We start from the raw sequence: 26091 nt of genomic DNA, 5'->3' as shown, positions 1-26091 counted from the left end.
ATCTGAGTTATTAACATTTTTTCTCCACCAGCACCCTGCACCCACTATCCCCCATGCCCCTCCCCGCCACGCCCAACTACTGCATAAATGCTGCCCCCTCCACAGGTGTGATGAAGATTCATCTAGACTCGAAGCATGAGCTTGCTGTCTCTCCATGGATGCTGCCTGGCCTCCTGTGATCTCCAGCATTTGTTGTTTTCAGTACAGATTCCAGCATCTGCAGTAATCTGTTCCTATATTTTGTTTAATCAACCATCACATCTGTTTGGGGAATGCCTACCCTGAAGAAGTTTTGCTCTTCCCTGTGACAGGAATCCCGGTTGACTCTTTCACCGTGTACGTCTTCGTTACTCTCCATTTCACTGCTGGTCTTTGACAAGGTATTTGCCAAAACTTCGCTTCCACAGCCATGTTCCTTTCCTCAGTGACTGCCAATGACTCAGCTTTACCCCACATGGATTTCAACTCAAGTTTCACCCTTTGTGTTTCGAATCCACCCAGGATTATAAATATCTCCAGGATGTACCAGGCTCCTCGGACTGCTGTTCCTGTCAGATCCCGCGATTCTCCATCAATGCCAATCACTGGTGTATGTGCACACTCCACTCCACTCTGCAGCAACGTTGGCTCATTCTCTCTCAAAGCTGCATCGGTCCCCAGCTTCGCTCCATCCTCCACCGCAACAAAAGTCATTTTCTTATGGACATCAAGGCTTGCGAGCTTCAGCTACTTATAGACTCCAACATCTGTCCTGCAGACTGCCCCTCAGCACCCACCCCTTTCCAGCCCTCAGATGCCATCACTTTCTGTCCCCCTGAGGCCACCTCCCCCAATCCCAGCCCTTGACATGTGTTCACCCCATATCTCCTAATCTTCCTCTCACTGAGGTTGAACATACTGTCGTCGGCAAAGGACTCAATTTCAAACCCTTACGCCCCCACCTTAATGAATTTCAGGCTCATCGTGATATCGAACAGTTTTTTCACTGCTTCCATATCTGCTCTCACTTCTTTGGGCAGATGTCCCCCGACTCGTTCCACTGATCCCTTCACCTGCCCCCAGTATTCTCCTTCCACTTGGACCCCTTCCCCTGGCCTCTTACCTGCCCTCGACTTCTTCATTGGAAACTGCTGATGTGACATCAGCTGTCTCAATTTCTCTGCTTCTCTCACCCACTCCAACCTGTCCCCTTCTCAAATTGCTGCACTTTGCTCCCTTAGCTCCAACCCTAACTTTGTTATCAAACCTGCCGACAAAGGTAGTGCTGTTGTAGTCTGGCGCACTGATCTTTACCTTGCGGAGGCTCAACACCAGCTCGAACACTTCTTCCTACTGCCCCTACAGCCTGCTTCTACCTCCTTCCCAAAATCTACAAACCAGACTACCCCGGTAGGCCCATCATATCAGCCTGTTCCTGCCCCACTGAGCTCATTTCCCCCTACCTTGACTCCATCCTCTCTCCACTTGTCCAGACCCTGTCCATCTACATCTGCAAGTCCTCTGATGTCCTCCACCAAATTGACAATTTCCAATTCCCTGGCCCTAATTGCCTCCTGTCCACCTTGAATGTCCAAACCCTATGTACATTCCCCACCAGGATGGTCTGAGAGCTCTCAGCTTCTTCATTGACTAGAGGCCTGAACAGTCCCCATCCATCAATACTCTTCTCCACCTGGCTGAACTTGTTCATTGAATCCCTAGAGTGTGGAAGCAGGCCATTTGGCCCATCGAGTCCACACCAACCCTCCAAAGGACAGCCCAATGCTAACCATTGCTGCCTCACAGCACCAGGGAACCAGGTTTGATTCTTCCCTCGGGCGACTGTCTGTGTGGAGTTTGCACATTCTCCCCATGTCTGCGTGGGCTTCCTCCCAGTGCTCCGATTTCCTCCCACAGCCCAAAGATGTGCAGGATAGGTGGATTGGCCATGCTAAATTTCCCAAAGTGTTCAGGGATGTGTAGATTAGGTGGGTTATAGGGGGATGGGTCTGGATGGGATGCTCTGAGGGTCGGTGTGGACTTGTTGGGCCGAAGGGCCTGTTTCCACACTGTAGGGGATTCTATGAATGTCTTGGGTCAGAGTATATTAAAATCAGATTTTCCTTCATAAAATGTTTCCAGCCTTATAATGTATACACATTCTTGGCTGACAAGTACCAATTTTATCAAAGGTGAGTGTGACACACCAAAATGATCACCATGACGTTCTGAGTTAATTAGACTAATTAAACTTCAGCCACCACATTCCTCCAAATAAAGGGACAGCAAAAAACATTTTAGTATAGGAGGACAGAGGGCTTTCCAAAGGGAAATGTAATACACTAAACTGATTGCCTTGAGTTTCCACAATGATTAGACAAATGAAAATTCAGCTACCATAATCCCACGACTAAAAAGAATTTTCTTTGTGTCAGTTTATTAACTAGTACAATACTGTACTTGGAACATTTCCAAGTGTAGAAATGGTTTAAGGGAGCAAAAAATTGAGAGATTTGAAATTATTGAAGTGCAGAAGGAGTGTGTATTTGCTTCTACCAATTGAGGACTCTTTTCAATTAACATTTGAAGAAAGTGGAACATACTTGAAGTCTTCTTTGAGATAGCCATGGAGAAAGATTAAGAAGGTGGAAGAACATCTGTGACAACAACCTGGAACTATACAGCTACAACCTGATCCTCCTTGTTAGAGGCCTCTGTTTCACTGTGGCCTAGTAAAGTGAGTAATCTGTGTGTAAATGTGGTGTGGAAAAAAAAACTTCACAACTTCAGTCCAATGGATCAACAGGCCAACTGGTATTGCAAATTTAGCAAGATGAAAAACTTGCTAATTGGAATTTCCTGTTCATCTTATAGAATATGCAATACAGTGATTGTTGATTAAAAAGTCCATCTTTAAATGGTTAACAATGATGTGCTAATTGACAAAGTTCACGATGACTGAAACTAAAAAACCGCCAATCTGACTTTGTTAAATCTGAACTTTGGATGTTTAATGTATGTGCAGTGTGTATCTAAATGTTTATTCATTTATATGCATGCACATAGGAAATTTTAATATTTAAAAAAAGAGAATACATAGAAGAATTGAATGATTACAGCACAGAGGACGCCAACCTGTCACGTCATCATAACAGTAACTTGGTTATTCTCAATCTCCTAGCTCTGTGCTTTCTCCATAGCACTGCAAGTTTTTGTTTTAACTATGTTTACCCATCAATGCCATTAGCATTCTAAATCATTACCATTTACTGCTTAAAAATGCACCTGGGACTTTATCAGTCCCTTTAAGACAGTCAGGAAGGCGGTAGGTGTGGTAAAATGGCAGTAAAAGGCATGCATGGAAAAACCTGTTACTACATCAACTTCCTTGATTGTGAAGGTACCGGTGTTGGACTTGGGTGGACAAAGTCGGAAGTCAATGACACCAGGGTATAGCCCAACAGGTTTATCTGAAAACACACAAGCTTTTGGAGTGCACCCCCTTTGTCAGGTGCAGTGAGAGAGCAGAGCACACAGATCCAGCATTTATAGGCAGACAGCCCAAAAGATCAAACAACTGGTGTGAATAAAAACCAAAAGAACTGCAAATGCTGTAAATCAGGAACAAAAACGAAAACAGAAGTTGCTGGAAAAGCTTAGCAGGTCTGGCAGCATCTGTGAAGAAAAAAATCAGAACTGAGGAAGGGTCACCAGACCTGAAACATTAACTCTGATTTTTTTCTTCACAGATGCTGCCAGACCTGCTGAGCTTTTCCATTCAACTGCTGTGAATGGACTGTTAGATGATATGTTTCTGCAAGTTCCATGTAGACGCTAGAACGACGGTTGAATGGACACCGCGCAAAAAGCGCCAAACAGGGATGTTCCCTCCCAGTGGGAGAACAGTTCAGCAGGCAAAGACATTCAGCTTCGGATCTTCAGATAAACGTCCTCCAAGGCGGACTTCGGGATACACAACAACGCACAGGCGCTGAGCAGAGGCTGATAGCCAGGATCGGTACCCATGAGGACAGGCTCAACCGGGATCTTGGGTTCATGTCGCACTACAGGTGACCCCACTACACTATACACACTCTCACACAAACACATACTCTCTCTCTCTCACACACACACACTCCCTCTCTCACACACACACCCTCTCTCACACACTCTCTCTCTCTCTCACACACTCTCTCTCTCACACACACACTCCCTCTCACACACACACTCTCTCACACACACACACACACTCTCTCTCTCACACACACACACACACTCTCTCTCTCACACACAAATACACACACACACACACACACACACACACACACACAGTCTCTCTCTCTCTCACACAAATACACACACACACACTCTCTCTTACACACAAATACAGTATGTAAATAGTCCAACTTGGGAAGGCGCCATACTGGACCTGGTGTTGGGGAATGACCCCGGCCAGGTGGGTGAAGTTTCAGTAGGGGATTATTTTGGGAATAGTGATCACAATTCTGTAAGTTTCAGAATACTGATGGACAAAGATGAGAATGGTCCTAAAGGAAGAGTGCTGAATTGGGGAAAGGCCAACTATAGCAAAATTCGGCAGGAGCTGGGGAATGTGAATTGGGAACAGCTGTTTGAGGGTAAATCCACATTTGATATGTGGGAGGCTTTTAAAGAGAGGTTGATTAGAGTGCAGGACAGACATGTCCCTGTGAAAATGAGGGATACAAAAGGCAAGATTAGGGTATCATGGATGACAGGTGAAATTGTGAGACTAGCAAAGAGGAAAAAGGAAGCATACATAAGGTCTAGGCGACTGAAAACAGACGAAGCTTTGGAAGAATATCGGGAAAGTAGGGCCAATCTGAAACGAGGAATTAAGAGGGCTAAAAGGGGTCATGAGATATCTTTAGCAAACAGGGTTAAGGAAAATCCCAAAGCCTTTTATTCATACATAAGGAGCAAGAGGTAACTAGACAAAGGGTTGGCCCACTCAAGGGCAAAGGAGGGAAGTTATGCGAGGAGTCAGAGAAAATGAGTGAGATTCTTCATGAGTACTTTGTGTCAGTATTCACTGAGGAGAGGGACATGACGGATGTTGAGGTTAGGGATAGATGTTTGTTTGATTATTCTAGGTCAAGTTGGCATGAGGAGGGGGGGGAAGTGTTGGGTATTCCAAAAGGCATTAGGGTGGACAAGTCCCCAGGTCCGGATGGGATCTATCCCAGGTTACTGAGGGAAGCGAGAGAGGAAATAGCTGGGGCCTTAACAGATATCTTTGCAGCATCCTTGAGCACGGGTGAGGTCCCGGAGGACTGGAGAATTGCTAATATTGTCCCTTTGTTTAAGAAGGGTAGCAAGGATAATCCAGGTAATTATAGACCGGTGAGCCTGACGTCAGTGGGGGGGAAGCTGCTGGAGAAGATACTGAGGGATAGGATCTATTTACATTTGGAAGAAAATGGGCTTATTAGTGATAGGCAGCATGGTTTTGTGCAGGGAAGGTCATGTCTTACCAACTTGATAGAATTCTTTGAGGAAGTGACAAAGTTGATAGATGAGGGAAGGGCTGTAGATGTCATATACATGGACTTCAATAAGGCGTTTGATAAGGTTCCCCATGGTAGGCTGATGGAGAAAGTGAAGTCGCATGGGGTCCAGGGTGTACTAGCTAGATGGATAGAGAACTGGCTGGGCAACAGGAGACAGAGAGTTGTAGTGGAAGGGAGTTTCTCAAAATGGAGAACTGTGACCAGTGGTGTTCCACAGGGATCTGTGTTGGGACCATTGCTGTTTGTGATATACATAAATGATCTGGAGGAAGGTATAGATGGTCTGATTAGCAAGTTTGCCGATGACACTAAGATTGGTGGAGTAGTAGATAGTGAAGGGGACTGTCGGAGAATGCAGCAGAATATAGATGGATTGGAGAGTTGGGCGGAGAAATGGCAGATGGAGTTCAATCCAGGCAAATGCGAGGTGATACATTTTGGAAGATCTAATTCAAGAGCGAACTATACGGTAAATGGAAAAGCCCTGGGGAAAATTGATGCACAGAGAGATCTGGGTGATCAGGTCCATTGTGCCCTGAAGGTGGCAATGCAGGTTGATAGAGTGGTCAAGAAGGCATACGGCATGCTTTCAGTCATCAGACGGGGTATTGAGTACAAGAGTTGGCAGGTCATGTTGCAGTTGTATAGGACTTTGGTTCGACCACATTTGGAATACTGCGTACAGTTCTGGTCGCCACATTACCAAAAGGATGTGGATGCTTTGGAGAGGGTGCAGAGGAGGTTCAGCAGGATGTTGCCTGGTATGGGGGGCGCCAGCTATGAAGAGAGGTTGAGTGGATTAGGATTATTTACATTAGAAAGACGGGGGTTGAAGGGGGACCTGATTGAGGTCTACAAAATCATGAAAGGTATGGATAGGGTGGATAGCAAGAAGCTTTTTCCCAGGGTGGGGGACTCCATTACTAGGGGTCACAATTTCAAAGTGAGAGGGGAAAAGTTTAAGGGAGATATGCGTGGAAAGTTCTTTACACAGAGGGTGGTGGGTGCCTGGAACACGTTGCCAGCGGAGGTGGTAGAGGTGGGTACGATAGCGTCATTTTAAGATGTATCTAGACAGACACATGAGTGGGCAGGGAGCAGAGGGATACAGATCCTTGGAAAATAGGCAACAGGTTTAGATAGAAGATCTGGATCGGCGCAGGCTTGGAGGGCCGAAGGGCCTGTTCCTGTGCTGTAATTTTCTTTGTTCTTTGTTCAATGTGGTTGATTCTTAACTGCCCTCTGGGTAATTAGGGGTGGGCAATAAATGCTGCCTGGTCAGCGACAGCCTAATCCTGTGAATGAATTTTAAAAAATCTGCTCCATCATTTTCAACAATGCGCATTCAGATAGCCCCAAATGTCTCTGTTCCTGAACGATCTTTAGAATTACACCCTGACAAGATGAAATTTTCATAAGATGTCAATTTAAGAAAAAAATGGTTTTTTAATTTAGTGGGTAATGGTAAAAATAATTTATGAGGAAGATATGGGTGGTGGCAATTTTAATTAGGTGAGATTGGAAAGGTGAAGTTTAAATTTAAAACATCAAAATGAAAGAATTTGGAAAGAAAACGGCAAAACTAGCTTTTCTTTTGTATTTTTCAAAATAAATGTTTTTACAAATGATGTTTCACTTCCCTGAGGGCATTACTGTAATTGAGCTTCTCGTAATGGCTTTATTATTGCAATGTTACTATTTATTTCAGCAAAGTGTCTCTTTACAGCATGCAGAGCAGTCCAGCACAGAAGACAGGATTTTAACTGCAGCAATCAGTAATACATAAATGAATGCTTTTAGAACTGTTTTGATAAAATGTATTGCTACAAACACTTGTTTCACCAATGAGATATAAAACAAACCCTGCACTAAATAAAATCCCAACATTCTTGTTATCCAAAATATGCCCAGCAGAAGACATTAACTGTCAACAGGATGACAGCATTAATGTTGCACACTTTTCGCCACAAAGGTTTTTCTTCAATGCTGGTTAACTTTTTCTGGATGGCATCACTTTCCTCTTTTGAGAGTTCAGGTTTCTGCTGTACCTTCAGACCACATAAACAAAACAATACCTTTTTCCACGGGGGTGGTTCCACTGTTTTAACAGAAGTAAACACAGTAAGATCAAACAAAACAAGCAGCTTTAGCTGTAATAAACAAGCAGTGTTGAAAATTATGCTTCTTAAAATAAACGCATCGAGAAATGGATTTTTGGGGTCAACAGTAGTCATGCTGAAAATATAAGTGTTTTGATGACACTAATGCACCGATTGGAACCATAGAAGGGGGCTATTCAGCCCATCTTGTCCGTGCCACCCCAAAGACATCAGATGCCCTTTCTAATCCCATCTTCCTGCACACAGCCCATATCCCTGCAGCTTACAGCGCTTAAGGTGTTAAAATTTAGGTCTTAATCATGTCAAATTATCAGCAAGTTAAAGGAAATATGGAGATACAGTGCAACTTGTGAATCTCCAGAATTGACTGGCTTGATCAACACTATACTGTTCACTTCACATAAACAATATCATACCTATACACGTTTCATTGTTAGTTAGAACTTGCTCATTTTACACAGAAAGATAGGGCTGGAATTTAACTGCATGAGCACCTTTTTAACAATGCAAATCTATTTCTCTGGCCCAGAAAGGGAACAACTTAAATTGTTCAATCTCATTCCCACTTATATTAAATAAACCCGAAAGAACTGCGGATGCTGAAAATCAGGAACAAAAACGGAAGTTGCTGGTAAAGCTCAGCAGGTCTGGCAGCATCTGTGAAGAAAAGAATCAGAGTTAACATTTCGGGTTGAGTGATGCTTCCTCAGAGTTCTGGGGAAGGGTCACCGGACCCGAAACATTAACTCTAAAACTTGGAGACAGATGCTGGAAGCTAGAGTCAAGAAATGTGAAGTTGGAAAAGCACAGCAGGTCAGACAGCATCTGAGCAGTGGGAAACATTTCAGGTCGGAACCCTTCTCCAGGACTAGGGAGGGGGAGGGAAATCCAGAAATAAATGGGGTGGGGGGGTGGAGATGGGGGGAGGGTAGGTGATATGGAGATAGGTGAATGCAGGTAGAGGGTTATTGTGGTTGTTCAATGGGAAGGATGGAGTGGATAGGTGAGTAGGAAGATGGACAGGTTGTGGGTGGAGAGATTTTGAACTTGGTGAAGTTGGTGCTGCCTTATGCTCCTGTGAGGAGCTCGAACAGTTTATCAATTTTGCCAACACCTTTCACCGCGACCTCAAATTCACCTGGACCATTTCTGACACCTCCCTTCCCTTCCTGGACCTCTCTGTCTCCATCTCCGGTAACCAACTCACCATTGACATCCATTTCAAACCCACTGACTCCCACAACTACCTCGTCTACACCTCCTCTCACCCACCCTCCTGTAAAAATGTTATCGCAGACTCACAATTCCTCCGCCTCTGCTGCATCTGCTCCCAGGATGAGGCATTCTACTCCAGAACATCCCATATATCCTCCTACTTTAGGGACGGTCGTTTCCCCTCCTCTGTTATTAAGGATAACCTCGACCCCATCTCTCCCATTTCCCTTGCTTCTACCCTCAAACCCCCTCCCCCCAACAACAATAAGGATAGAGTCCTCTTAGTCCTTACATACCACCCCACCAACCTCCAAATACAATGTAACATCCTCCAACATTTCCACCACCTACAATCGGACCCCACCACCAAAAAAAAGATATTTCCCTCCCCACCCCTGTCCGCTTTCCGTAGGGAACATTTACTCCATGACTCCCTTGTCAGCTCCACACACCCCACCAACCCCTCCGCCCCACCTGGTACCTCTCCCTGCAACCGCAGGAGGTGCTACACCTGCCCCTACACCTCCCCTCTCACCTCCATCCAAGGCCCCAAACAATCCTTCCAGATCTGGCAGTGATTCACCTGCACTTCATCCAACCTCATCTACTGTATCCATTCCTCTCAATGTGGTCTCCTCTATTTCAGGGAGATCAAACGCAGACACAGGGACGAGTTCGCGGAGCATCTGCGCTCTGCACGCGCCAACCAGCCCGACCTTCTGGTTGCCATCAACTTAATTCCCCTCCCACTCCCCTGGTAACATGTCCATCTTTGGCCTCCTCCACTGTCAGAGTGAGGCCAAATGTAAACCGGAGGAACAACACCTGATATTTCGCCTCAGGAGCTTACAGCCCAATGGCATGAATATTGACTTCACCAACTTCAAAATCTCTCCACCCACAACCCGTCCATCTTCCTACTCACCTATCCACTTCATCCTTCCCACTGAACAACCACAATAACCCTCTACCTGCATTCACCTATCTCCATCTCACCTACCCTCCCCCCATCCCATTTATTTCTGGGTTTCCCTCCCCCTCCCCAGTTCTGGAGAAGGGTTCTGACCTAAAATGTTGACTTTCCTGCTCTGACCTGCTGTGCTTTTCCTGCTCCACATTTATTGACGTTAACTCTGATTTTTCTTCACAGATGCTGCCAGACCTGCTGATTTTTTCCAGCAAGTTCTGTTACTGTTCCCACTTATAATAAATTGTTGTTAGAGATCTAAAACAGTGTCAGATCTTATAGTTAATTCTTTTCCTATTTTTCGTTTCAGCCTTATTTCTCTGTCTCTCAATCTGATCTATCCCACTCTTTATTTTTCTTTCTTTGATTGATTTTGCATTGATTATTGCTGGTTCTCTGCCATTCTTCTTCATTTTGCTGATATTTCATTGGCTTAGGAGAACACATTGGTCCAATTATTCACTAAGATCCCAGATGTTCCACTGACCTGGTCATTCGATCTAAGATGCCCGCAAGTTATACTGCAATATTTTTCAATAAAATCTTTTATTCCCTTCTTCTTTTCACAATTTGCAATATTCCTTGCTGCTTTTTGTTCTATCTTTCTACTTTTTGGTTCAGACCTCTTTTCCCCTTCTCTTCTGGTGAATTTCCAGTCTGGAAAGTGTATGATTTGAACAGCACGTCACTGACATTTGTAGATCATTTGGCAGAGAATGCATGTCCTAATTGGACTGGAATTACTGGAAGAACGACTACCAGCATATCTAATGGACAGTATGTGTCAATACCATTGATTTTAGTCCTTTTCAGAAACTCATCTCTCATTTACCTCTTTCATGTAGTCCTTCATCCTCCTTAACAGACTGCACTTCATCATTACTCTCAACTGTCTTTTGTTGGATCCAGGGATCATCCGCTTTAGTAACTGGTGCTTCTTCATGTCTAGACCACCATGTTAATCGGACCAGCTTTGAAAATATAAATTATTGCAATAATTTACTCTCTGAATTACGGCTATATGTGCAGAGTACCTTGTCTTGTTGTTAATACAGCACTATATTAAAACGATGTGTGCTGGAACTTCACTGGCAACATATTGGCCACTTACAACTTTGTGCTCAAATTAGATCAGGAGAAAAATAGCAGGGTACCACTACTTGCAGCAACAATTAACGGCCTCTTGAGGACCTGTCAGGGTCAGTTCCTAATTGCATGCAATTATCCTAGCTCCAGCCAAGACAAGAAAGAAGTGACCCACCTGAGAGCAAAACCAGTGTTACCGTGTCTGTTGGTTTGGGGGATAGGGATGTGACAGGCTACTTCCACATCAGCACTAGTTTGTGCAGGATTGTGGGACTGGACAGAGGCTAGTGGGTGGCTGCTGAGAGCAATCCCCTGGTGTTTGCTTTCAAACTCCTGCTAGCTTTCCCTACAGCCCAGCTCCAGAATCCTGGAACTCCCTTCCTAAAGAACTGTGGGTATCCCTTAAACAAAGTCAGTAGCAGTTCAAGAAGGTAACTCATTACCACCTTCTCCAAGGCAATTAAACACGGGCAATAAATGCTGATTCAGCCATGAATTAATAGAACAAAATTCACATCTGCACTAAAGGTTTTTTAGATAGAGCAGCTTTGGTTCAGAGTTTCTGAGCTGCAGGCCAAACTCTACACACTGTGGAGGGGGTATGTCTCTACATATTTTGTCCCAGGAGGCAGTCACACCCTTTAAAATTGACTCTTATAATTTGGCCAGTGGTCAGGGACAGGACAGTGTGACTGCAAGTGAGGCAGGTTAGGGACGCAGAGGCTAGAAGCAAAGGAGCCAAAGCCTTCATAATTGACACAACAGGTTTGAGGTTTTTCATGCTTGTTTAGATGACAATAGGGGCTGAAAGGTGCATGAGCTAACTGACCATTGTACCATGGTGCAGGAAACCACTTAAGTAGGAGGATCGAATGTAGTGGTAGACAGTATAGTGAGGATTTATAAACTTCTCTGCAGCAGTAAATGAGAGGCCATATGTCAGGGTCCCTTCCCCAGTGCAAGCATTCAAGACCTGAGAGGAACTTAACAGTGAGAGGAGAAGGATCCAGTTATTGTAGACCATGTAGGTACCAATAAATAGGCAAGACAATAAACAGAGCTTCTGTACAATAAGTAGGCATGATGTGGAGATGCCGGTGTTGGACTGGGATGGACAAAGTCAGAAATCACTTGACACTTCATCTGACGAAGGAGCAGCGCTCCAAAAGCTCGTGATTTCAAATAAACCTGTTGGACTATAACCTGGTATCGTGTGACTTCTGACTTTGTACAATAAATACGAGGAACTAGCATAAGTTAAGAAGCAGAACCTAAAAGATAACCTCTGGATTATTACTAGAGCCATATGTGAATTTTTTTTAATTCATTCATAGAATGTAGGCATCACTGGCTAGGCCAGCATTTATTTCCCATCTCTAATTGCCCAGAGGGTCAACAGCTACAGAGGTTCTGGAGTCACATGTAAGCCAGACCAGGTAAGGATGGCAGTTTCCTTCCCTGAAGGACATTAGTGAAACAGATGGATTTTTCCTGACAATCAGCAATGGATTTACGGTCATCATTGGATTCTTAATTCCTGATTTTTATTGAATTCAAATTCCACCATCTGCCATGCAGGATTTGATCCCAGGTCCTTGGAACATTACCTGGCTCTCCAGATTAACAGTCCAGCAATAATACCATGACACCATAACCTCTCCTTGGTGCAATCGTAATCAGATCAAAGAAATGAATGCATGGCTCAAAGACAGTTGTGCTAGAAGTGGGTTCCATGTCGTGGAGCACAGTTTTGGGGAAAGTGGGGGTTGTATCACTGGGATGGTCTACATCTGAGCCATGCTGGAGTATAACCACTTAACTAGGGAATAGAGATCCTTTTAAACAAAATACTTAGGTCAAGAGATCACATTTAGGAAGATATGGTAAATCAGAGTAGAGAAAAGACAAGAGAGAACAGTATTAATATAAAAAAAGCGATAAACAGACAGTGACAGGATGGCATGGAGAGTACAAATCTGACAGTGAACCAACAGATATGGCTTGAGGTTAAACAAATAATATAAGGACAAAACTGAAGGCACTGTATGTGAATACACATTGCAGAGGGAGGCTAATGTCCTGGGGTCAGAGATTGAAATCCCACCATAACAGATAGCAAAATTTAAACTGAATAATAAAATCTGGAATTTTAGAAAAAAGTTAGCCTATTGCTGGTCACTGTCATAAAAACCCAACTGGTTTGTCAATCTCCTTTAGAGAAAGCAACTGAGGAAGTGAGGAGGGAGATGGTTTTCCTCATTAATTATGGCATTAGCACAACAGAGAGGGATGATTTATGTTCAGGAAAGTAGTTTGAGTAGAGTTAAGAAAAGATAAAGGCAAGAAGTCACCTGTGGGAATAGTGATCAGGCCCCCAAACACTAACCACATGGTTGGATGGAATATGAAGGATGAAATAATGGAACTTGTCGAAACTTGTCTACGTACACACCAGAAAAATCAGCATAGTTACTTAGAAGAGCACATTTTGGAGTTAACCTGAAAGCAGGCCATACTAGACCTAGTATTATGGAATGAGACAGGATTAATTAATAACCCCATTGTGAAGGCACCCCTAGGATTCAGCAACCATAATATGATTGAATTTTATATTAACTCTGAGAGAGAGATTGAGTAGGTCCAAAACTAGCATTTTAAACTTAAATAAGGGCAATTATAATGGGAATGAAAACAGAGCTAACTGAAGTGCACTAGCAAATTGGGTTAAGGGATAGGTCAAAATTTTCAGTGGCAGACATTTAAAAGGATTTTTCAGAATACACAGAATTGCAACGAGTAGGAAAAATACCAAACGAAAGAGCCACCATTCATGATTAACTGGAAAGAGTGAACATAATATCAAACTTTAAAAAAAAGCATACAATTGTGCAAAGACAGCTGGTAGTTCAGAAAATTGTTTAGAATATATTAAACAGCAAAGAAAGATTCAGGGCTGTATCATATAGTTTTTGATTGGTGGAGTGATTCTCACTGTGACGCTGAATATTGTGATTCTGACTGTAATGCTGAACATTGTGATTAGCACCGTATAATCTCAAACTGACCTCTTTTCCACCATCACTGTGAGCATCACATCCAGTTTCTACTCCATCGTACCATGTGCCATTCCAAAGCAACTTGCCACCCACTGGAGATACCCAAACTGACTGGCATCCTTGGTGCAGTGCCATATTTAAAAGCCCATTGTGCTCCTGGACAAGCACTGTCCATCCAGAGCTGTCATGCACAGTTCCTAATATTTGGCCAGGGCATGGCTGACAGGATGTAATTGGTGCCCCTCTGTGTGGGCATGGTCCTGGAGCTTCTGCTGGATGGGATGGTGCATCCTGGTCTCCCTCCTTGGACCTGCAGTGGAGGCCAGGAAACCAACCATAGCAGTCTGGTCTGAGGTTATCACCCATGTTAAAGCAGCCTCAGCCACCTGCAGGAATACCTGATGCTGTAGGTAAGAAGTCAATGCCTCTGCCACTCCGTCAGTGTAACTGCCATCATTTCACTCTGATCCTCAAACTCATTCTATCTCTGCTACTACACACACCTACACACCTCACACCAAGGATCATGCTCTATCACTCTCACAAATTCGTGCAACATCTTCCCCACTCACCCTCACCCACCCTAAACTTCGATATCACCAACGCTGCTGGGTTGTTCGTTGGCAACTGCGGAAAGCTCCTGGCTTTGTGTCTGTGCTAAACGACATGGCAACACAGCAATATTGTGGGTCTGCTATCTCTGAATCGGGGGAACTTTGCAAACAGGCAAGGCAATGCAAGGCAGGAATCCTGCAAGCATTTCGGTACGTTCAGAGCTAGCACTATGACAGTGAATGAAGAGCAGTCCAGGCAATGAACTAGTTATATGTCCCTGAGTGCTCAGTGTCCTTACAACAGTATTGCAATGACAGTTGCTAATGCCACCCAAAATACAGCATCAAAATGCAAAATCAAACTATATGAAAATGTGCCAGGAGGGTTCATAGCGGCTGGCACATGGAATCATACGGTCATACAGCATGGAGACAGATGCTTCAAGCCAACCAGTCCTTGCTGATCATAATCTCAAAATAAACTAGTCCCACCTGCCTGCACTTGGCCCACATCCCTCCAAACATTTCTTATTCATGTACTTATCCAAATGTTTTTAAATGTTGTAACTGTGCCCACATCCACCACTTCCTCTGGAAGCTCATTCATGAGCGTTTTTTTTGCGTTTTTGACGATATCAAAACTGAATCAAAATAGAAAGCTTACACTACTGAAATGTAATAACTGTAAGAAATCCAAAAGTAAAATCTAGAAATAAGCCTGCAATCTCAGGAGGTGCTACAAGATCCACGCTACTCCCAGTCCAGCATTTTAGAACACTTCCCAACATGTCAGATGCCAATGTTTGTGGAAATGGGGCATGTGAGGCTGATGCCTATGGAGTGTGTCCTGGGGTGTTGGTGCCTAGTGTCCAAGATGGAGCTCATTTGGAGTACACGACGAGTTTAACCTGCCAACAGTCTGCTCTGGTTTCCATGTCGGGGTTTTCCAATGGCTAGCGTGCATGGCGAGTTTGGTAAGATCACAATCTGTGGCAAGTTAAACTGTTAATGAGGCCAAAGATGTGCAGGTTGGGTGGATTAGCCATGGTAAATGCAGGGTGTTAGGATGGGATGCCCTTCAGAGGGACAGTACAGACTCAGCGGGCTGAATTGCTTGCTTCCACACGACAGGGATTCTATATGGAGTGGATGTTCCCTCCAGGGGAGATTCTAGAACTAGAGGTGACTGTTTAGAAATAAAGGGCTGTCCATTTAAGACTCATATGAAGGGAATTGTTTTCCCTCAGACAGTCATGAGTTTTTGGTACTCTCTTTCTCACAAAGTAGCAGAAGCACAGTCCTTGAGAATTTTTAAAGCAGAGGTAGGTAAATTGTTGATAAGCAAAGGTCTGAATGGCTATCAGGGGTAGGCAGGATGTTGGCTAATCAGATCAGTCATAACCTTATTGAATAGCGGAGCAGACTCCTAATTTATATGTTCATATTCTCTACGTGCAGCCCAGAAAGCACAACCCAAATAATTGAAGGCATAACCATAAAGACTTATAGATTGTTACCAGACAGCCGACATATGAATCATGGGAACGTATGGCTCTGAACAAAAACAGATCTTTTTCATTATTCCTGAAACCACTTTCTTGCTTTAAAAGCGCTGCACTGTTCTGACGTCATAGATTCCCTCTGATATTCTCATTGTCCACTCTCCCCAATCCCACTTCCACCCTCCTCTTATGCCAAAGTGTTTCCTGGTACAGATGAATCCAAAAGTAATATAGGTTTACAACGTAACTCTCAAATGCACTAAGGCCAAATGATGCAGAACCACCAATGGGAAGTAGCATCACAGAAACTTCAGTGTCTCTGCAGTCAATGGTAAGTTGTAAAAAAGCGATCTATACTGGGTATAATACAACCAGCAGGTGGCAGCATAACACTAGACTGAGGAGTCTGAAGCTACCAACTGGTATCTGTTATGGAACTTGCTTCTACTGTATTGTAAATGCTGAATGTATCTAACTGAACATAGATCTATACCATCCATATATTTTACTGAATGTAGTAGAAGGGAAGAAGTTATCAATGGGATACCTGATAACACTACCATCAGTTTAAATAATATTTACTGTACAGAAGGCCTCACTTCAGAGTTATGCAGCGTTCACTCTCTGCTCTCTATATAATGTGTGGTTAACAAAACATTCTGCTAACTAAGACCTGCTCCCCATTTAAATGGTCATTGGATAAACATATGGATGATAATGGAATAGTTTAGGTTAGATAGGCTTCAGATCGGTTTCACAGGTCGGCGCAACATCGAGGGCCGAAGGGCCTGTACTGCGCTGTAATGTTCTATGTTCTATCTCTGAGCGTGCTCACCACATGGTGACCACGTGAAAAACGAAAAACCTTTTGTCTAAAGAATGAGAACTGCGCCCAACAGTGGCTGGTACTGCCGTGAAATCTAAACAAAGACAAGCTATAGGACAGGGGAAAAAAAAAAATCAGCAATCAGAATCTTCGGAATTTCCCCACCCCTGAGAGTTATGGAAGGTCGGTCTTTGAGTATGTTTAAAGTAGATCTTGATAGATTTCTGATTACCAATGATATAAAGCATTGTGGGGATAGTGTGAGTAAAAGGAATTGAAGTGTTCAATCAGTGATGATCATATTAAGTGAGGGAGTAGACTAGGAAGGCTGAGTGGCCTGTTCCTGTTCCTAAGCCAGAGAGACCGTACTCAGATCTCCAACTCATATACAAGGTGGATGGCTTGTGAAATCAAGATGAAAATTGACACAATTCCAGTCAAAATTCCCCAAGCAATTCATGGATCTGAGGAAACTGAATCCACCTCATCACATTATGTTAAGACATGATGGAAAAAGAAACAAGTTTCCTTCTTCATCCCAAGGAAGGTTCCACACCTTCTTGTACAGAAAGTCAGATGAGGAATTGAAACAATCTGCCCTGGAGGCATTATCACCATTAGGGCAGCCTATCAACTGGTGTTCAGGGATAATTCCTTCCCTGAAGCCCACTGATTCACTATGTATCTGCACAGACCTCAGGCAGTTAAATAAGGCCTTGAAAGGGAGGTCCAGCCCAGGGACTCTTCCAGATCAAACCCTGCTGGAGCTTGGTTTTTACTAAACTGGACATGAACGATAGTTTATGGTAGCTAACTTTAGATCTAGTTTGGGAGATAATGTTACAATTGGCTGGCTTTTGGAACCACATCTATACTGGATATTTTTCAATGAACCATGAATGGCATGGATGAAAGGCAGGAAGGAGTCATCCACCACATGGACAAGATCCTTATCCATGGATCCAATGTGCAGGAACAAGATACATGGGTGCTTGCAGAACACAGAACTCATGTTTCACCATAAATGTGAGCTCTCTAAACCTATGATCAATGTTTTCCAATGTATCATCCATGCATCAGGCATCAAAGTTGATCCCTGTCAGACAAAAGCCATCAGGGATTCCCATTTCCTTGCTATCTTATGGGGCTTCCATGGTTTATAGCACGGTCAATCAGCTGGGGAAGTTCCTCCCCTGTTTGGTGTAGGTGAGCAAACTACTACAACAATTACTAAAACAGGGCTAGGGCGGGTATCAGGATGAACACCAACAGAAAGCATTTGAAAATCAAGCTCATGTCAATTCAAATACTAACTCACTATAACCCAGATCTTTCCAATATCGCCACAGCAGAGGCTTTGTGCATCAGCTGATAGCCGGGCTGTTCCAGACCCAAAGAGACAGTACTTTCAGGGCATTGGCAGCAATGACATGATTTCATTCATAGGCAGGGCTAGAAGGCCTATTGATAGGCTCTTCATTCTCATCCAGATGGCAGCACCTTCAGATGCACCTTTCTGTCTTCAAAAGTTGTTTCTCGTTGTACCAAACCACTGCGTAGTCCTGCCTCAGCCACTGATATACCACTGCTCAAGGAAATTCTCACGAGATACACAGCATTGCAGACTTGGTCATTGTAGATAAGTTCACAATGACTACTTTAAATGCTTCCTGAAGACCTATGTTTTACATCAATTAATATGAGAAAGGTGTCTCAATGTTAAAAACCCTGTTGAAGAAGATTGACGATACTAACATAGTTTTACTAAACTATCTCTCCACACCACTACTTAATAATCTGGCTCCATCAGACGGATGAAAGACTATAAACTCAGCTCCTGGCCCATACACTTACAACATTTATAAAGGCAGCTCCTGGACTGCAACTGACAGAAACCCAGAAATGGATAAGATGATGTCAGGATTCCAACCCCCAAAGTCACCTTTAAAGGATTTAACCCTGCACGGACCTGAACATACCTCCTCCTGAAACAGAAGTTTTCCCAGTATCATAAAACCTGAGTCCAGATCATTTTTACATACACAGTTGAACAACAGTGGTTCAAAAACAAATCCTTATGGGACACTACTACCCACTTTCTATCACTCCAAATAACTCCCCTTAAATTCTTACACTGTTTGCTAAACTATAGATATACTTCAAGTAATCATGCTATCTGGCCCCTCATACGACATTGTTATGTATCTCTCACATGGCACCTTAATAAAAGTCTTCTAAAAGCCTATATATACCAGACCCATATGACAGTCATTATCTGCACTTCCTATCTTTTTAAATCACAAAAACTGGTTCAATCATGTCATATTTTTAGGAACCAATGCTAACTAGTTTCAATTATATTTTCTCACTTGAAACGATTAACTGTCTCAACACTTATTTTGTCACTGACGTTAAGCTGACCAGTCTCTCTCCCTGCCTCTCTCTCTCGCTTTCTCTCTCTCTCCTCTCTCCACCCCCCACACACACAAACACACACACACACACACTCTCCCACATACATACATACATACACACACACACACACACTCCCACATACATACATACATACACACACACACACACACACACACACACACTCCCACATACATACATACATATACACACACACACACACACTCCCACATACATACATACATACACACACACACACACACACACACACAGAAATGCTGTCGAATACAGAAAATCTAAAAACAATGAAAAGGGAATTTACTCTCTTCTAATACGAAAGTCTAATTGTAGGGTCAAAATGATGCAGGCCAAGGTTAAAACATGTGGTAGAGGAGATCAATCAAGTTATAATGGTTAGCTGGTTCCTGGGTCAGGCATTAAAAACCAGTCGAATGTGAAATAGTTGGACTACAAACTTGCAACATCCTTATTTGTATATCTAATTGCATAAACAGATTTTTAGGACAATAAACTAAATCCAAATTCTTTTTTAAAAAAAGCATAAAACACAAGATTTAAACTAAAGTGGCAGGAGAATGCAAACTATACAGGGAGACAGAAGAGAGGTAAACAAGGTCAAAAGCAAAAAAGGATATTGTTGGTATGGGGAATTTCAGTTATGTGGAAAGGTTGGATAGACTGGGTTTGTTTTCACTGGAATGCAGGAGGTTGAGGGACAACTTGGTAGAAGTTTGAAGATTTGAAGATTGTTTGAATTTGAAGAAGTTTGAAGATAGAAGATTGTGAATAGCATGGATACAGTGAAAAGCATGAGGCTTTTTCCCAGGGTAGAGCGGTCAATTGCTAGGGGACACATTTTCAAGGTGTGGTGTGGGGGCGTAGTTTAAAAAGGATGACCGAGGCAAGCTTTTCACACAAAAGGGTGGCGAGTATCCGGAATGCGCTGCCAGAGGAGATGTTGGAAGCAGACACAATAGCAACATTCAAGAAGCAGCTGGATGAATACATGAATAGGAAGGGACTAGAGGGATATGGATCCTGAAAGTGAAGACAGTTTTAATATGGAAGGGTAAAATGTGTTGGCGCAGGCTTGGAGGGCCGAAGGGCCTGTTTCTGTGCTGTACTGTTCTTTGTTCAAAAGACAGAATGAGAAATAAAGGAGATGGGTAAGAATTCAAGGATAAAGTTCAAACATCGCCACAGTGCAAATTATAGACTAGTTAGCCTGACATCGGTAACAAGGAAAATGCTAGAGCTTTGTATAAAATAGCAGAGCACTTATAAAATTGTGACAGCATCAGACAGAGTCAGCAAGGATTTACAAAATGGGAATAATGCTTCACAAATCAACTGGAATTTGTTGACAATATGACTTGTAGCATTGATAAGGGGGAGACAGTGGATGTAGTTTACTTGGATTTTCAAGGCTTTTGATGAGGCTCGACCTAAGAGATTAGAATGTAAAGTTAAAGTGCATGGGATTGGGGATTGGTGTTTTGACATGGACAGAGAGCTGGTTGGCAGACAGGAAACAAAGATAGGGATAAATGGGAAAATAAAGCAAAGAACTATGGATCCTGGAATTCTGAAACAGAAACAGGAATTGCTGGAGAAACTCAACGGGTCTGGCAGTATGTGTGGAGAGAAAGCAGAGTTAACGTTTCAAGACCATGACTCTTCTTCAGAACTGATAGCAGCTGGGAAAAGGTGGTAGAGATGCTGTGAGGAGGATGCAGAGATGCTTCAGTAATTTGGACAAGTTGAGTGAGTGTGAAAATGCATTGTAGATGAGGTCTGATGTCGATAAATGTGAGATTAATCACTCTGGTAGCAAAAATAGGAAGGCAGATTATTATCTGAATGGTGACAGATTGAGAAAGGGGGAGGTGCAATGAGAGCTGGGTGTCCTTGTATACCAGTCGTTGATAGTAAGTATGCAGTGCAGCAGGCGGTGAAGAAGGCAAATGCTATGTTGGCCTTCATATAAAATTCTAAGAGGGCTAGACATGTAAATGCAGGAAGAATGTTCTTGATAGATGCGGAGTTCAGAACCAGATGTCACCATTTAAGGAGTGGGATTCAGACTGAGATGAGGAGAAATTTCTTCACCCAGAGAGAGATGAACGTGTGGAATTCTCTGTCACAGAAAGCAGTCGAGACCAAAACATTGAATGTTTTCAAGAAGGAAGGGATATAGTTCTTAGGGCGTTTGGGATCAAACGGATCAGAAGAAAGTGGGAGCAGATTACTGAGCTGGATGCTCAGCCATGATCATATTGTATAGTTGAGCAGCCTTGAAAGGCAGAACGGTCTAACACTGCTCCTGTTTTCCATGGAAACGACTAAAGAGGCAAGAATTTGGAATACTCTTCACAGACAAAAAGACCAATTTTACATAGACGTAACACTAAAAAAAAAAGTTTCTTTAAACGGTCGATTAAATGGTCAATACCTATTACTTACATTTTCTTCCTTAATTGGTGGAGTCAGTAGGCTGACAACAGCGATAACAATCGCAGTAAGTCCACACAGTACCAAAGCAAAGTAAAGGTAATGCATTTTCTTGAGGACGTCAGGTCTGTTATCCTCGTCACCACATGATGGAACTTCATAAACAAACTCAATGATCATACGAATTAGACCCACAGCCAGTCCTGCCATAAGACCCCAGAAAGCACCCTGTGACATAAACAAACACGTTCCATTATTTTTACTGCTGATTATTTTCAGCAAAGTCAATTCGTTATCTAACTATCACATTCACTACACTACGGAAATAACTATAACAACCTGTACTGAAAATGATAAATCTTTTTATGGTTCCATTGTAAGCAAGGAGTACATCTATATACAACTTGCCATGGTGCTACTCATTTATTTCAATTCCAAAAAGAAATATTCCTGTTTTATAGGTTTATGAAGGATTTTAAATCAATGGGCAAATTGAATGCCATCCCCTTGGGGTGAGTGTGGTGGTGGGCAGTGCATTTAATTTGGCAGAAAGGTAGCAGGTGGGGCCTTGGCACCTTATACCTCTTGCCCGACTCAGCTAGTTAATTCGCCTCATCATGCTGCTGCTGGTATTAACCTTGTAGTGAGTGAGGGGGGATTGGGGGACATCTTGTAATGGGGAAATACAAGCCAAATGAGCCACTGGCAGCTCTCACTGCTGACCTGCTTACCTGTAACCTCCCCACCCCTGTGACCATGCGTCCAGCATTGATACATGGTCTTGGGGTGGGGGGCTGTGTCAGCAGCAGGTCCAACACCGAGCAGCACTGTAGCTCAGTAACGCTGCTGGTGCCCTATTAACTGAGTGACACTTAATATAGCCCACCTTCCCTGAAGGATGAAGTACAGGGATTTGAGGAGCTAGAAGGATAGATCCCCAACACCCCCTATTAGTACCACCCAATTCCTGAACTTTCCTGTCATTGTATTTATCCTTTTACGTGCTATCTGTACTAATGTTGTAAATGCACTGTTTCACTGGAGATATTATATTAGACATTGAATCCTTCACATAATTCTGTGGGAGAAAGCCTAATGGCAGCATAAGTCTGTGTTTAGGCTGTCGTGGTTGGAACCAGGTGGATCCACTGACTGTGAGATCCTTGATTGGGGCTGTTAAGCCGGGTCAATCAGAGAGCCCTGGCTGACAGGTATAAACAGGAAATTCAGGATCTCCTTGCTTCAGGGATTGACTCTGAGCTGGTTGGTCACAGCTGTGCACATGTAAATGAAAGGTGACTTGGTGACAGGATACTGGCCTCTGTGCAATTATTTGGTTTATCAATAACCCACAAAATAGCTAATCTATATAATCTAAGTGGTCGTTTTTTTTTATCCACTCATGGGATATGGGCGCTATGGGCTGGTCAGTATTTTATTGTCTGTCTGTAGCTGTCCTTGAGAAGCTGGTGGTGAGCGGCTTTATTGGACTGCTGCAGACCATGTGCTGTGGATGGATCCGTTCAGGAGGGAATTCCTGGATTTTGATGCAGCGACAGTAAAGGAATTGTGATATATTTCCAAGTCAGGACGATGGGTGGCATGGAGGGGCACTTAGATGTGGTGGTGTTCCGTTATTGGCCCACTTAAAGTGCTTCACCTTGGACAAGGGTGGGTGGGCCAGCCTTGGTCTTGCTAGGCTCCCCATAACATTGCAGACACATCAGGACAGTCAGGAGTTTGGTGGGAAGGCCACCCAGGATATTTCTTGGCATCCCCACCTACAAACCCATTGGCAGGGGCCTGTAAAATTCTGCCTGATATGTCTTTTGGACACTGTGCACTTCGGCAGCACATACATCAAAGAGAAACTGGTTGAGAGATCCATGTTCTCCATTGGTGTGATAATGGAGTCACCACAGTAAGGCTCAATGTTGTCAGGACAGATAGAAAAAACAACCAGGCCTTCATTTCTTTTTGTCAGTGACAGCTATCATAAAGTATGTACAATAAACTTTGTTTAAACTGGCACCTTATGAAGTGGCACTCTCGATAAACCTGCTGAAATAATATACCTGAAATACCTGAAATTTTTTATATTATTGCAATCTCTGCAATAACCAAGTAGTCAGTTGAGGGTGTGAATGAGAGGGTTCTCTGCTGGGGAATTTTTATTTAAGGCAAAGGTGCATTATTATTTAAGTGATTTATGCTGTAAATAAAGTATAACAGTGATATGTATACCCCCTGCATTACATTATTGTGTGTTTTTACATTGATTGTGTGGACGTTTTGATCAACCTGAATATTTGATCAACCAACATTCTCCTTGTCCCATAGGTATCATAGAATCATAGAGTCCCTACACTTGGCCCATCAAGTCCACACCGACTCTCCAAACAGCATCCCACCAGACTCACACCCCCTCTATCCTATCCCTGCCTTTCCTGTTGCTAATCCATCTAACCTGCATATCCCTGGACACTATAGGCAATTTAGCATGGCCAATCCACCGAACCTGCACATTTTTAGACTGTTGGAGGAAAGTAGAACACCCGGAGGAAACCCACACAGGAGTTTCTGTACTTGCAGAAACATTGAAAGCATAGAAACTAGGAGCAGGAATAAGCCATTCAGCCCTTTGAACCAGTTCCATCATTCAAAAGAACAATACTAATCATCTATCTCAATGTCATATTCCCACTTTCACCCCATACCCATTATTGCATTAAAATCTAGAAATGTATCTCTTTCTTTAATATATTCAGTGACTCGGCCTCCACAGCTTTCTATGTAGAGAATTCCACAGGTTCGTGACAATCTGAATGAAGAAAGTTTTTCTCATCTCAGTCTTAAACGGTCCACCCAGGGTCCTGCTACTGTGCTCCCTGATTCTAGAATTAGAGAATCAGATTAAAACAGAATTGGAACTTGACAGTAATAGCTACCCATCAAAAATCCTTCCAATAATGCCTGTACTTGTATCTGAACCCATGAAGTTATAACCCAGACAGTTTGGTGAAACCACTGCTGATTTAGAACCTCAGTTTTCTGCTGACATAAAGGTGCCATTGAACAGCTTGTTTTTTTTTTGAGTCAATCTTTCGTAAACACCTTGCCTTTATTCATTTTAACAGATATAATCTGTAAAAGATTTAAAGATACCTTCAGCAGGCTGACCATTATTAGAATATTAAAAAAAACAGCATTTGTAACAGCTCTCACCCCCTGGTGTTCCAAGCCAATAAAGGAAACATTAAGAGGGGCGACCAAAAGCTTGGTTCAGGAGATATTGAGAATATGAATTCAGGCAAAATAAATACATTTTGGATTATAACACTGGTATCAGAAAGTAACAAAGCAGTGAGATGGTCACAGCAATTCGACTGTGTCACAAATTCCCAACTGGGAAATAAAACCTGTCACTGGGTACAGCACTAAGAATCCCCGAAATATGGTACGGGTTCTTACCTGCTCATTAACTCTCTTCCAGAATACTGCCATAACGAAAAGTGCAGTGATTGGTGGTGCGAGGTAACTTGTAATGGACTGAATGTAGTCAAAGAGCTTGCCACTGTTAGCTGTCTGAATAATGGGGATCCACAATATACTGATGACAACTAGGAAAACAACAAATATCCTGACAAAGAAAAGGAAATTAATGTAGAAGCAGGAGAAAAGAATATTACATGCTTTATTTCCCCTGGTGGGGGGGATAACCATGAAAAATAATGTGAAAACATTCAGGCACATCTTCTGCACGGGTCAGGGGTCCTGTATGACTACTACAGATCTCTGTACTGATTCAGGTCTGTACGTCAACTACCTACTTTATTTATGGACACATTTTAATAATGGTGAAAAGACTGAAGAGATTTTCTTTATTATGAGGAAGCAGAACAGCGGAGTAAAAACATTAAACAATATGAGTGCTCTTCATTGCTGCATTTCTGGAAGTTTTGAAAAATAAAAGATGCATTCCTTTCCTTTCGTATGACTGTTGCACAAATAACTCTCCATGAATCTCTAAACAATCATATTAAGCAGAATGAAAGACATATGAAAAAACCTCTTTCCCATTTATAAATGTTTTCAAGTAATAAAGACATTAAGGTCACTTCACAGAAAAAGCATGCGGAAAATGAATACCAAGATAATAAAGGAAGTATTAGGACTGGCTAAAAGCTAGCTTGAACAGATATTGGAAATTTGAATTCAAATTCTATTAATTTATTAGTTCATACAATGTAGGCGCTGCTGGTTAGGCCAATATATATTGTCCATTCACAATTGTCCTTGAGAAGATAGTTATTCAGTTAAATTAAATGCATCTGGAATACCAATCAGTTCATA

At 42.8% G+C, this 26091-nt stretch overlaps 1 protein-coding gene across 3 annotated transcripts in view; it reads right to left on the bottom strand.

Annotated features, from left to right (window-relative positions):
- Positions 1-7218: 7218 nt before the first annotated feature.
- slc5a9 (solute carrier family 5 member 9) overlaps positions 7219-26091 on the bottom strand; it is an 85355-nt gene continuing 66482 nt past the window's right edge. For all 3 annotated transcript variants that reach the window (XM_020530822.2, XM_048602366.1, XM_048602367.1), the window contains 4 exons: positions 25210-25378; positions 21751-21966; positions 10663-10801; positions 7219-7626 (listed from right to left, as the gene is read on the bottom strand). In XM_020530822.2, the coding sequence (XP_020386411.1) occupies positions 7421-7626; positions 10663-10801; positions 21751-21966; positions 25210-25378 (730 nt within the window). In that variant the 3' untranslated portion in view covers positions 7219-7420. The remainder of the gene's footprint in view (positions 7627-10662; positions 10802-21750; positions 21967-25209; positions 25379-26091) is intronic.

The sequence above is a fragment of the Rhincodon typus genome, chromosome 10, assembly GCF_021869965.1.
Source record: "Rhincodon typus isolate 14 chromosome 10, sRhiTyp1.1, whole genome shotgun sequence".
Lineage (NCBI taxonomy): Eukaryota > Metazoa > Chordata > Chondrichthyes > Orectolobiformes > Rhincodontidae > Rhincodon > Rhincodon typus.
The sequence above is the reverse complement of the archived record's forward strand: the minus strand, read 5'-3'. Positions and strand labels throughout refer to the sequence as shown.